We start from the raw sequence: 12968 nt of genomic DNA, 5'->3' as shown, positions 1-12968 counted from the left end.
AAAATATACCAAAGCCCCCTTCGCAATGATTGACATGAAAACAAGGTCTTATTCCACTGGTTTGGCTCAAGTTTGAGACAGTTAGTGTCCAAACTCAACACGTACTGCTAATGAGTTCTGTGACACACACACACCCCCAACCCTGAGCCCCACTCACCCACCCACTACACCGAGTCTGCAATAATGAGGTTTTGTTTGTTGTTTGGTAAATATTCCCCCCCCCCCAGCCTCGTCGCCACCCCCCAAACCCCTGCGTTACCTCTTAACAAAGAAACTAGCACTGGTTGGTGTTTGGGCAGATAATTCATGCAGATTTTCGAATGATGTAGTGGGAACAGAGAGAGACAGACTGTAACTGAAAACCGAAATCACGCTATAACCAGCGTGAGATATTCCCCCGTCACACCTCACACACACAAACCTCACAGACACGCACACAGACACACAGGCACACACACAGACAGACACACAGACAGACACAGACACACACACAGACACACAGGCACACACACAGACACAGACACACACAGACAGACACACAGACACACACACAGACACCTCATGTACAGACACAGACACAGGGCAGCAGTCAACATGGTCCAATCCAAGGCTCACATAATCACAAGTCAAATTGTGTAAAAAAAATTGCTAAAAATATTCATTTAAGAAAAATACAGATCACTTTTTCTTTTAAAAAAAGGATCGACGAACCCTCCTTTTAAACGCTTTTTTGTACCCGAATAAAAGTCCTGTTACGCCGCTGACAGTGTACAATTCAATTAAAAAAGCATCTGATTTCTTGTGTTCTCCAGTCTAGTCCGTGCAGTGCTTGACTCGGTGCCATGATCCAACTTTTCAACCCCTTCCAGTTCGAGCGACAGTTCTGAGCAGACCAGCGACGACTGCACTTCTTGCTTTGCCACATGCACCCTCTCCCCCAGCTATATTTAAAAACATTTTTTTCTTCTTTTTTTAAACATTTTTTTTTTGCTGAAAATATTTTAAAAATGGAAAATATAAACTTTTCTCTCTCTTTCTCTCCAAGCTGGCTTCATGATATTTCTTCCCGGCTCTGTCCGCTTTCCTTTATTCCTCCCGCAGGTTTAGTTTGGCACCCTTGCTTGCCAGTGATTTTTTTTCTTTTTAATTATCTCCATCTCTCGCCCAGAGAGAGAGAAAAATCACCGCACCGCGTGTGTGTCCTTTTTGGTTGCTTACAACTGTTGTGGCTGCCTCCGGCCAAATTGTCTCTTCCTGTCTCAACAAAAAAAAAACCAGGGACCAGCAAGCAACGAAAGATCCCAGCTGCTTGACGTTTAAAGCAACAGGTGATTTGTGTGCTTCCATACCAGAAAAATAAAGAATTTATTATATAATAGACAATGTCTCCATCTCGTTATGTGCCCAGTGGAAGATCTGCAAGGTTGCCTTCCTTGTTTACAGGATTTTGTGTTCTACTTTGCTCAGTCTCTTCCAGCGTCTCCTCTGGAAGCTGTTTGGGTTCCTTGCGAGGCCGGATTTTGAGCCGGACGCTCGGGTGGGCGACACGCTCCCGATGCCTGCTGTCTGGTATGCTGCTATCCGAATCCTGTGAGGTGTTGGCCAGCTCGCTGTCGTAGGGCACCGTCCGGGACAGCGGGCTGCTCCCACCTTGCCAGTTACTGTAGGCGGTGGTCTTGCCGGGGTCCTGGCTCTCGGACGACTCGGAGAAGTCGGTGTCCAGGCTGCCCGGGCTGCTGCAACTGTGCATCTCCTCAAATGAGCTCAGCTCCGTGCTCTTCCTGCTGTACCGCTCCATGTCCCCGGTGACGTCCAGCAGGATATTATCGCTGACCACATGCGGATCACCTTTCTGCCCCTCCGTCAAGGTCGGGGAGGGCGGAGTGCGAGGGACCATGCTGTGAAACCAGTCGCGGTTGTCTTCCAGGTTGTCCAATATCTCTTTGGCATCTGGATACACCAGATCGGCCCAGGTCTCCCAGAGAGGATGAACGATGAAATCAATAAATCCAACCTGTCAGAGTGGGGGAAAAAAGGAAAATCTAATCAGGAAAATGGGTTCCACCATTTCTATTTCCATTTTCTCCCTTTATGTCCTAGGAATTTGGAGTAGGTTATTCAGCCCCTCTGTTCAATGAGATCCCGGCTGATCTGCACCTCAACTCCATCTCCCCACCTTTGCTCCGTATCCCTTCCTATCCTTACCGAACAAAAGTCTATCGAAATAACAACAGAAAATGATGGAAAAACTCAGCAGGCCAGGCAACATCCGTGGAGAGAAATTAGAGTCGACGTTTCGGGTCTAACCCTTTTTCAAAACTGGAAAGGAAATTAAATAGATTGAAAGGCAGGGCTGGGAGAGAACAAAAGAAGTGAAGAGACATTAAGAGGTATTCAAAACCAGACGAGATGGTGATTGGACTAGTGGAGACAAAAGACGGCTCTAGATTAGGTGTGAAATGCGCTGGCAGAATGGGAGACAGCTGTCATGTGGGAGAGAGAAAAAAAGGAAAGGGGGGGGCAACCAAAACAAAGGTGTGGATAAAAAATATAAGTAAAAATGTAATAGGGGCCGAGGTTATGATCTGAAATTGTTGAACTCTGTGTTGAGTCCGGAAGGCTGTAAAGTGCCTAATCGGAAGATGAGGTGCTGTTCCTCGAGCTTACGCTGGGTTTCCGTGGAACAATGCAAGAGGCCGAGGACGGTGAGGTCCGAGTGGGAATGGAGCGGTGAATTAAAGTGACAGGCCACCGGAAGCTCGGGGTCCCCCTTACGGACTGAACGGAGGTGTTCCGCAAAGTGGTCACCCAATCTGCGTTTGGTCTCCCCAATGTAGAGGAGACCTCAGTCTTGAAACCTCCAAGTGACCTTTTTGGGGGAGAGAGTTCCAGATTTCCACCACCCTTTGTGTGAAGAAGTGCTTCCTGACATCACCCCTGAACGGCCTGGCTCTAATTTTAAGGTTCTGCCCCCTTGTTCTGGACTCACCCGGCCACCAGAGGAAATAGTTTCTCTCTATCTGCACCCTCTTCTGCTGGGATGTGACCCAGAAATGTCCCCCTCCCCTTCTACCCACCACGGACATATTCCTGGAGCTTTCGTCACAGGACCACCTGCCTCGCCTGGTCAAATAGCCTTTTTCGCATCTTCAATATTTTTATAATTAAATTCTCAAAGAAGCTAAGAAAGATTTGCATTTCTATAGCGCCTTTCACCAGCTCAGGACGTCCCAAAACGTCTCACAGCCAACGAACTTCTTTTGAAGTGGAGTCACTGTTGTAATGTGGGAAACGCGGCAGCCAATTTGCGCACAGCAAGCTCCCACAGACAGCAATGTGATAATGACCAGAAAATCTGTTTTTAGTGATGTTGATTGAGGGATACATATTGGCCCCAGGACCCCGGGGAGAACTCCCCTGCTCTTCTTCGAAATAGTGGCTGTGGGATCTTTTACATCCATCTGAGAGAGCAGACGGGGCCTCGGTTCAACGTCTCATCTGAAAGACGGCACCTCCGACAGTGCAGCACTCCCTCAGTACCGCACTGGGAGTGACAGCCTAGATTATGGGCTCAAGTGGAAAAAAAACACACAATTCTTTTAACCCCCCGTATGGTTTTTCTCCCAGAGTCTCACAGGAATTTCATCTTTAATTCCTGGAGACTCCAGGTCAGTCCGGGAGGGTTGGCAACCAGTGGCATAATACTGGAGAAATGGCCAGTAGAGGGCAGTGGAGGTTTGCAGAATGAGCCTTACTGTTCAGAACCAGTTTACTTCTCAATCGTAATTAGAGTTCATTGTAATCGTTTGATATTTCCGAGCTGCTGCCAATTTACTTTCAATATTTTTCTTTTCAGTCGTGAATGTTGATAACCTGAATGGGGAAACAGGTTTACGGGACATACCGAATCTAACAGTGTGAGGGAGCTGGATTAACATCAGTAGAGATACAGTCAGTGACACAGGGCGCTGGGGGAGAGGGGTTACTGAGTGACAGTGTGAGGGAGCTGGATTAACATCAGTAGAGATACAGTCAGTGACACAGGGCGCGGGGGAGAGGGGTTACTGAGTGACAGTGTGAGGGAGCTGGATTAACATCAGTAGAGATACAATCAGTAACACAGGGTGCTGGGGGAGAGGGGTTACTGAGTGACAGTGTGAGGGGGCTGATTAACATCAGTAGAGATACAGTCAGTGACATGGCGCTGGGGGAGAGAGGTTACTGAGTGACAGTGTGAGGGAGCTGGATTAACATCAGTAGAGATACAGTCAGTGACACAGGGCGCTGGGGGAGAGGGGTTACTGAGTGACAGTGTGAGGGAGCTGGATTAACATCAGTAGAGATACAGTCAGTGACACAGGGCGCTGGGGGAGAGGGGTTACTGAGTGACAGTGTGAGGGAGCTGGATTAACATCAGTAGAGATACAATCAGTAACACAGGGTGCTGGGGGAGAGGGGTTACTGAGTGACAGTGTGAGGGAGCTGGATTAACATCAGTAGAGATACAATCAGTAACACAGGGTGCTGGGGGAGAGGGGTTACTGAGTGACAGTGTGAGGGGGCTGATTAACATCAGTAGAGATACAGTCAGTGACATGGCGCTGGGGGAGAGAGGTTACTGAGTGACAGTGTGAGGGAGCTGGATTAACATCAGTAGAGATACAGTCAGTGATACAGGACGCTGGGGGAGAGTGGATACTGTGCGACAGTGTGAGGGAGCTGGATTAACATCAATAGAGATACAGTCAGTGACACGGCGCTGGGGGAGAGGGGTTACTGAGTGACAGTGTGAGGGAGCTGGATTAACATCAGTAGAGATACAGTCAGTGACACGGCGCTGGGGGAGAGGGGTTACTGAGTGACAGTGTGAGGGAGCTGGATTAACATCAGTAGAGATACAGTCAGTAACACAGGGCGCTGGGGAGAGGGGTTACTGAGTGACAGTGTGAGGGAGCTGGATTAACATCAGTAGAGATACAGTCAGTGACACAGGGCGCTGGAGGAGAGGGGTTACTGAGTGACAGTGTGAGGGAGCTGGATTAACATCAGTAGAAACATAGAAGATAGGAGCAGGAGTAGGCCATTCGGCCCTTCGAGCCTGCTCCGCCATTCAATGTGATCATGGCTGATCATCCAAATTCAGTACCCTGTCCCCTGCCTTTTCCCCATATCCCTTGATCCCTTTAGCCTCAAGAAATATATCCAACTCTTTCTTGAATATATTTAATGAACTAGCCTCCACCACCCTCTGTGGCAGAGAATTCCACAGGTTCACCACTCTCTGGGTGAAGAAATTCCTCCTCATTTCAGTCCTAAATGGCTTACCCCTTATCCTTAGACTATGACCCCTGGTTCTGGACTCCCCGGCCATCAGAAACATCCTTCCTGCATCTAGTCTGTCCAGACCTGGCAGAATTTTATAGGTTTCGATGAGATCCCCTCTCAATCTTCTAAACTCCAGTGAGCATAAGCCCAATCGACACAATCTCTTCTCATACGTCATTCCTGCCATCCCAGGTATCAGCCTGGTGAATCTTCGCTGCACTCCCTCCATGGCAAGAACGTCCTTCCTCAGGTAAGGTGACCAAAACTGCACACAATACTCAAGGTGCGGTCTCACCAAGGCCCTGTACAACTGTAGCAAGACATCCTTGTTCCTGTACTCGAACCCTCTTGCTACGAAGGCCAACATACCATTTGCCTTCTTAACCGCCTGCTGCACCTGCATGCTTACCTTCAGTGACTGGTGCACAAGGACACCCAGGTCTCTTTGCACTTCCCCTTCTCCCAATCTATTGCCATTCAAATAATAATCTGCCTTCCTGTTTTTGCCACCAAAGTGGATAACCTCACATTTATCCACATTATAGCGCATTTGCCATGTTTCTGCCCAATCACCCAACCTGTCCAAATCGTACTGGAGTTTCCCGACATCCTCCTCGCAGCTTACCCTCCCGCCCAGCTTTGTGTCGTCTGCAAATTTGGGGATATTACATCCAATTCCCTCGTCCAGATCATTAATATATATTGTGAATAGCTGGGGTCCTAGGACCGATCCTTGCGGTACTCCACTAGTCACTGCCTGCCACTCGGAAAACGACCCGTTTATTCCAACTCTTTGCTTTCTGTCCGCCAACCAGTTCTCTATCCAAGTCAATACCTTGCCCCCAATCCCATGTGCCTTAATTTTGCACGCTAATCTCTTGTGTGGGACCTTATCGAAAGCCTTCTGAAAGTCCAAATACACCACATCCACTGGTTCTCCCTTATATATTTTACCAGTTACATCCTCAAAAAATTCCAGTAGATTAGTCAAGCATGATTTAGAGATACAGTCAGTAACACAGGGTGCTGGGGGAGAGGGGTTACTGAGTGACAGTGTGAGGGAGCTGGATTAACATCAGTAGAGATACAGTCAGTAACACAGGGCACTGGGGAGAGGGGTTACTGAGTGACAGTGTGGGGGAGCTGGATTAACATCAGTAGAGATACAGTCAGTAACACAGGGCGTTGGGGAGAGGGGTTACTGAGTGACAGTGTGAGGGAGTTGGATTAATATCAGTAGAGAAACAGTCAGTGACACAGGGTGCTGGGGGAGAGGGGTTACTGAGTGACAGTGTGAGGGAGCTGGATTAACATCAGTAGAGCTACAGTCAGTAACACAGGGCGCTAGGGGAGAGGGGTTACTGAGCGACAGGGTGGGGGAGCTGGATTAACATCAGTAGAGATACAGTCAGTGACACAGGGCGCTAGGGGAGAGGGGTTACTGACTGACAGTGAGGGGGAGCTGGATTAACATCAGTAGAGATACAGTCAGTGACACAGGGTGCTGGGGGGAGGGGTTACTGAGTGACAGTGTGGGGGAGCTGGATTAACATCAGTAGAGATACAGTCAGTAACACAGGGCGCTGGGGAGACGGGTTACTGAGTGACAGTGTGAGGGAGCTGGATTAACATCAGTAGAGATACAGTCAGTAACACAGGGCACTGGGGGAGAGGGGTTACTGAGTGACAGTGTGAGGGAGCTGGATTAACATCAGTAGAGATACAGTCAGTAACACAGGGTGCTGGGGGAGAGGGGTTACTGAGTGACAGTGTGAGGGAGCTGGATTAACATCAGTAGAGATACAGTCAGTAACACAGGGCACTGGGGGAGAGGGGTCACCAGTGTTAACTGTCCAACTGCAGTTGCCCTGAGGAGGTGATGGTGGGCTTTCTCAATGAACCGCGGCAGTCTGCGGAACCTTCAATTCCTGGAGGCGCCTGGCCAATCCAGGAGGTTTGGCATTCAACCCCAAGTACTTGCACTGGTCGCTCCAACGCCACCGAGATTCAGCCGACTGACCTGGGTATTCTCGATGGAAGCAGTATGCTTGTCGCACATCGGGCTGATTTCCATCCCTCGCTCGCGCTCCCGATCACCTTGCTGGAAGAACTCCAACATTATTTTATCCACCCAGGCCCGGTAAATGTGCAGGGGCTTGGTGGGATTGCTCAGGTCAGCGCAGTGCACCATATTCTGGAGAACCTGTAGAAAAGAACATCAAAAAGTTCAGCACAAAGTCCATAGGCCGCGATACAGAAAGGTGGGCACAGGTCTGTCGCTGTATAACACTGGGGTACAGTACTGGTGGGTACAGGTCTGTCACTGTATAACACTGGGGTACAGTACTGGTGGGTACAGGTCTGTCACTGTATAACACTGGGGTACAGTACTGGTGGGTACAAGTCTGTCACTGTATAACACTGGGGTACAGTACTGGTGGGTACAGGTCTGTCACTGTATAACACTGGGGTACAGTACTGGTGGGTACAGGTCTGTCACTGTATAACACTGGGGTACAGTACTGGTGGGTACAGGTCTGTCGCTGTATAACACTGGGGTACAGTACTGGTGGGTACAGGTCTGTCACTGTATAACACTGGGGTACAGTACTGGTGGGTACAGGTCTGTCACTGTATAACACTGGGGTACAGTACTGGTGGGTACAGGTCTGTCACTGTATAACACTGGGGTACAGTACTGGTGGGTACAGGTCTGTCGCTGTATAACACTGGGGTACAGTACTGGTGGGTACAGGTCTGTCACTGTATAACACTGGGGTACAGTACTGGTGGGTACAGGTCTGTCACTGTATAACACTGGGGTACAGTACTGGTGGGTACAGGTCTGTCACTGTATAACACTGGGGTACAGTACTGGTGGGTACAGGTCTGTCACTGTATAACACTGGGGTACAGTACTGGTGGGTACAGGTCTGTCACTGTATAACACTGGAGTACAGTACTGGCGGGTACAGGTCTGTCGCTGTATAACACTGGGGTAAAGTACTGGGGGTACAGGTCTGTCACTGTATAATACTGGGGTACAGTACTGGTGGGCACAGGTCTGTCACTGTATAACACTGGGGTACAGTACTGGTGGGTACAGGTCTGTCACTGTATAACACTGGGGTACAGTACTGGTGGGTACAGGTCTGTCACTGTATTACACTGGGGTACAGTACTGGTGGGTACAGGTCTGTCACTGTATAACACTGGAGTACAGTACTGGCGGGTACAGGTCTGTCGCTGTATAACACTGGGGTAAAGTACTGGGGGTAGAGGTCTGTCACTGTATAACACTGGGGTACAGCACTGGTGGGTACAGGTCTGTCACTGTATAACACTGGGGTACAGCACTGGTGGGTACAGGTCTGTCACTGTATAACACTGGGGTACAGTACTGGTGGGTACAGGTCTGTCACTGTATAACACTGGGGTACAGTACTGGTGGGTACAGGTCTGTCACTGTATAACACTGGGCTACAGTACTGGTGGGTAAAGGTCTGTCCCTGTATAACACTGGGGTACAGTGCTGGTGGGTACAGGTCTGTCACTGTATAACACTGGGCTACAGTACTGGTGGGTAAAGGTCTGTCCCTGTATAACACTGGGGTACAGTACTGGGGGTACAGGTCTGTCACTGTATAACACTGGGGTACAGTACTGGGGGTACAGGTCTGTCACTGTATAACACTGGGGTATAGTACTGGTGGGTACAGGTCTGTCACTGTATAACACTGGGGTACAGTACTGGTGGGTACAGGTCTGTCACTGTATAACACTGGGGTACAGTACTGGTGGGTACAGGTCTGTCGCTGTATAACACTGGGGTACAGTACTGGGGGTACAGGTCTGTCACTGTATAACACTGGGGTACAGTACTGGAGGGTACAGGTCTGTCACTGTATAACACTGGAGTACAGAACTGGCGGGTACAGGTCTGTCACTGTATAACACTAGGGTACAGTACTGGTGGGTACAGGTCTGTCACTGTATAACACTGGGGTACAGTACTGGTGGTTACAGGTCTGTCGCTGTATAACACTGGGGTACAGTACTGGTGGGTACAGGTCTGTCACTGTATAAAACTGGGCTACAGTACTGGTGGGTACAGGTCTGGCACTGTATAACACTGGGCTACAGTACTGGTGGGTACAGGTCTGTCACTGTATAACACTGGGGTACAGTACTGGGGGTACAGGTCTGTCGCTGTATAACACTGGGCTACAGTACTGGTGGGTACAGGTCTGTCACTGTATAACACTGGGGTACAGCACTGGTGGGTACAGGTCTGTCACTGTATAACACTCGGGTACAGGTCTGTCACTGTATAACACTGGGGTACAGTACTGGGGGTACAGGTCTGTCACTGTATAACACTGCGGTGCAGTACTGGTGGGTACAGGTCTGTCACTATAATACTGGGGTACAGTACTGGTGGGTACAGGTCTGTCACTATATAACACTGGGCTACAGTACTGGTGGGTAAAGGTCTGTCCCTGTATAACACTGGGGTACAGTACTGGTGGGTACAGGTCTGTCACTGTATAACGCTGGGGTACAGTACTGGGGGTACAGGTCTGTCACTGTATAACACTGGGGTACAGTACTGGAGGGTACAGGTCTGTCACTGTATAACACTGGAGTACAGTACTGGCGGGTACAGGTCTGTCACTGTATAACACTAGGGTACAGTACTGGTGGGTACAGGTCTGTCACTGTATAACACTGGGGTACAGTACTGGTGGTTACAGGTCTGTCGCTGTATAACACTGGGGTACAGTACTGGTAGTTACAGGTCTGTCGCTGTATAACACTGGGGTACAATACTGGTGGGTACAGGTCTGTCACTGTATAAAACTGGGCTACAGTACTGGTGGATACAGGTCTGTCACTGTATAACACTGGGGTACAGTACTAGTGGATACAGGTCTGTCACTGTATAACACTGGGGTACAATACTGGTAGGTACAGGTCTGTCACTGTATAACACTGGGGTACAGTAGTGGTGGGTACAGGTCTGTCACTGTATAACACTGGGGTACAGTACTGGTGGGTACATGTATGTTACTGTATAACACTGGGGTACAATACTGGTGGGTACAGGTCTGTCACTGTATAACACTGGGGTACAGTACTGGCGGGTACAGGTCTGTCGCTGTATAACACTGGGGTACAGTACTGGTGGGTACAGGTCTGTCACTGTATAACACTGGGGTACAGTACTGGTGGGTACAGGTCTGTCAATGTATAACACTGGGGTACAGTACTGGTGGGTACAGGTCTGTCACTAACACTGGGGTACAGTACTGGTGGGTACATGTCTGTCACTGTGTAACACTGGGGTACAGTACTGGTGGTTACAGGTCTGTCACTGTGTAACACTGGGGTACAGTACTGGTGGGTACAGGTCTGTCACTGTATAACACTGGGGTACAGTACTGGTGGGTACAGGTCTGTCACTGTATAACACTGGGGTACAGTACTGGTGGGTACAGGTCTGTCACTAACACTGGGGTACAGTACTGGTGGGTACAGGTCTGTCACTGTATAACACTGGGGTACAGTACTGGTGGTTACAGGTCTGTCACTGTATAACACTGGGGTACTGTACTGGTGGGTACAGTTCTGTCACTGTAAAACACTGGGGTGCAGTACTGTTGAGTCCAGGTCTGTCACTGTATAACACTGGGGTACCGTACTGGTGGGTACAGGTCTGTCACTGTATAACACTGGAGTACAGTGCTGGTGGGTACAGGTCTGTCACTGTATAACACTGGGGTACAGTACTGGTGGGTACAGGTCTGTCGCTGTATAACACTGGGGTACAGTACTGGTGGGTACAGGTCTGTCACTGTATAACACTGGGGTACAGTACTGGTGGGTACAGGTTTGTCACTGTATAACACTGGGGTGCAGCTCCGTGTGACGGTATAGCACCTTGTGACTGTTACTGTTTCCATATGGATTGTTAATGTTTAAATATTTACACAAAAAGTGTGTCCAAAAATTGAGACAATCGGAAATTCTTCATGGACGAGACATGTCCATACAAAGTAGACTCGGAATCTAACAGCTGGATGCAGCAGAGGTGCTGCACCGGGGAGTCTGTACCTGGATCCGGTCCGAGTAATTATCCAGCAGCAAGACCCCTAAACTCGTAACTTTCTTCGTCTCCACCATTGTCTTTAAGTCTGCCAACAAGTTCATGTGCTTGGTCATGTCTGTTGCGAGTACCTAGTTCAGGACAGAGCAGAGTTCGAGAGAGAAACATTACCAATTGCAAAATCAAGAGCGAGTCGCACCATCAGGTCCCTTTCAAAGAGGGAGTTCTCGGGTGAAAAATATCTATATATATAAAGAAGTATGTCTGTCTGTCTGTATGTATGTATGTCTGTATGTTCACTATACACTCAAAAGTTATAGAGCGTACCTACACATATGTTATATCAAAAGAAAGCTGATGATCAGGGGAGTGTCATAGGTGTATTTACTTTTTGGTCAGACAAAAATTGTTCGGACAGTATACAAAAAACGTTCAAAAATCCGCTCATTTGCGGTTGACCAATCCTACCGCTCATTAGCGTTGAGTGACGTGATGCTTCACCAATCCTACAGTTCAGTGACCTGATGGTTGACCAATCGGTGCGTCACGGGCGGGACCTAATCCTGCAGCCTCCCGAAACTTCGCCGCCATTTTTTCCCCTGCTTTTCCTCAGGCGGGGCAGCTGCGTCGGCCCGCCGGAGCGGGAGGTGAGTTGGGGTCACTTGGGCCGGGCCTCACAACCGCTCGGCCCGAGACAAAGAGCGGGGGAGCGGCAGCGGGCGGCCGTCAACCGCGCAGCCCGAGACACGGAGCGGGGGAGCGGCAGCGGCCGGCCGTCAACCGCGCGGCCCTCTAAACTGCCCTGCCAACGCCGGGCCTCCCCTGCTAGTGTTACATAAGTAGACAATGAATGGAGCAGAATCAACAGGGGTGGAGTTTGGGAGCTGGGAGTGGCCAGAGATTCATCACCTTCAATATCGGGGGGGGAACAGTGAATAAAGACAAGATTTTTGGAATATATAGACAGTACAAGCTCGACAGAGCTCACAGCTCACGCCGTACTGCTCAGACCTCTGAGTCCTGTGTTGGGAGTCCATGTACTGGAAAGGGAGGAACAGGGCTGAGTTATAAGGGCAGGTCAGAGGAATTCAATCTCTGCAGTCTAGAGAGAAGGTTAAGGGGGCCTAACTGAAGTGTACCAAATATTAAATGGTCGAGATAAGGTGAACTCAGAACATTACTTCAAGGTACAAAAGTAAAATACCGCGGACGCTGGAAATCTGAAATAAAATCAGAAAATGCTGGAAATACTCAGCAGGTCAGGCAGCATCTGTAGAGAGAGAAACAGAGTTAAAGTTTCAGGTCGATGACCCTTCATCAGAACTGGAAAAAGTTGGAGAGGTAACAGGTTTTTAAGCAAGTGTGGGGGCTGGGAGAGGGGGGAGGGCAGGAAAGAACAAAAGGGAAGGTCTGTGATAGGCTGGAAGGCGGGAGAGATTAAAAGACAAAAGGGATGATGGTGCGAGGCAAAAGGAGATGGTAATGGGACAGGTCAACTCAACATCGAGTTCAACAATTTCAGACCATAACCTCGGCC

At 49.3% G+C, this 12968-nt stretch overlaps 1 protein-coding gene across 6 annotated transcripts in view; it reads right to left on the bottom strand.

The window, feature by feature from the left end:
• Positions 1–631: 631 nt before the first annotated feature.
• Positions 632–12968, bottom strand: part of LOC147107996 (3',5'-cyclic-AMP phosphodiesterase 4C-like) — a 373788-nt gene continuing 361451 nt past the window's right edge. For all 6 annotated transcript variants that reach the window (XM_086004381.1, XM_086004383.1, XM_086004382.1 and 3 more), the window contains 3 exons: positions 11440–11562; positions 7346–7528; positions 632–2014 (listed from right to left, as the gene is read on the bottom strand). In XM_086004381.1, coding sequence (XP_085860507.1) covers positions 1397–2014; positions 7346–7528; positions 11440–11562 — 924 coding nt within the window. In that variant the 3' untranslated portion in view covers positions 632–1396. The remainder of the gene's footprint in view (positions 2015–7345; positions 7529–11439; positions 11563–12968) is intronic.

Source organism: Somniosus microcephalus, chromosome 13 (assembly GCF_052327205.1).
Source record: "Somniosus microcephalus isolate GS21.2 chromosome 13, FLI_Smic_1.0, whole genome shotgun sequence".
Taxonomy (NCBI): Eukaryota; Metazoa; Chordata; class Chondrichthyes; order Squaliformes; family Somniosidae; genus Somniosus; species Somniosus microcephalus.
The sequence above is the reverse complement of the archived record's forward strand: the minus strand, read 5'-3'. Positions and strand labels throughout refer to the sequence as shown.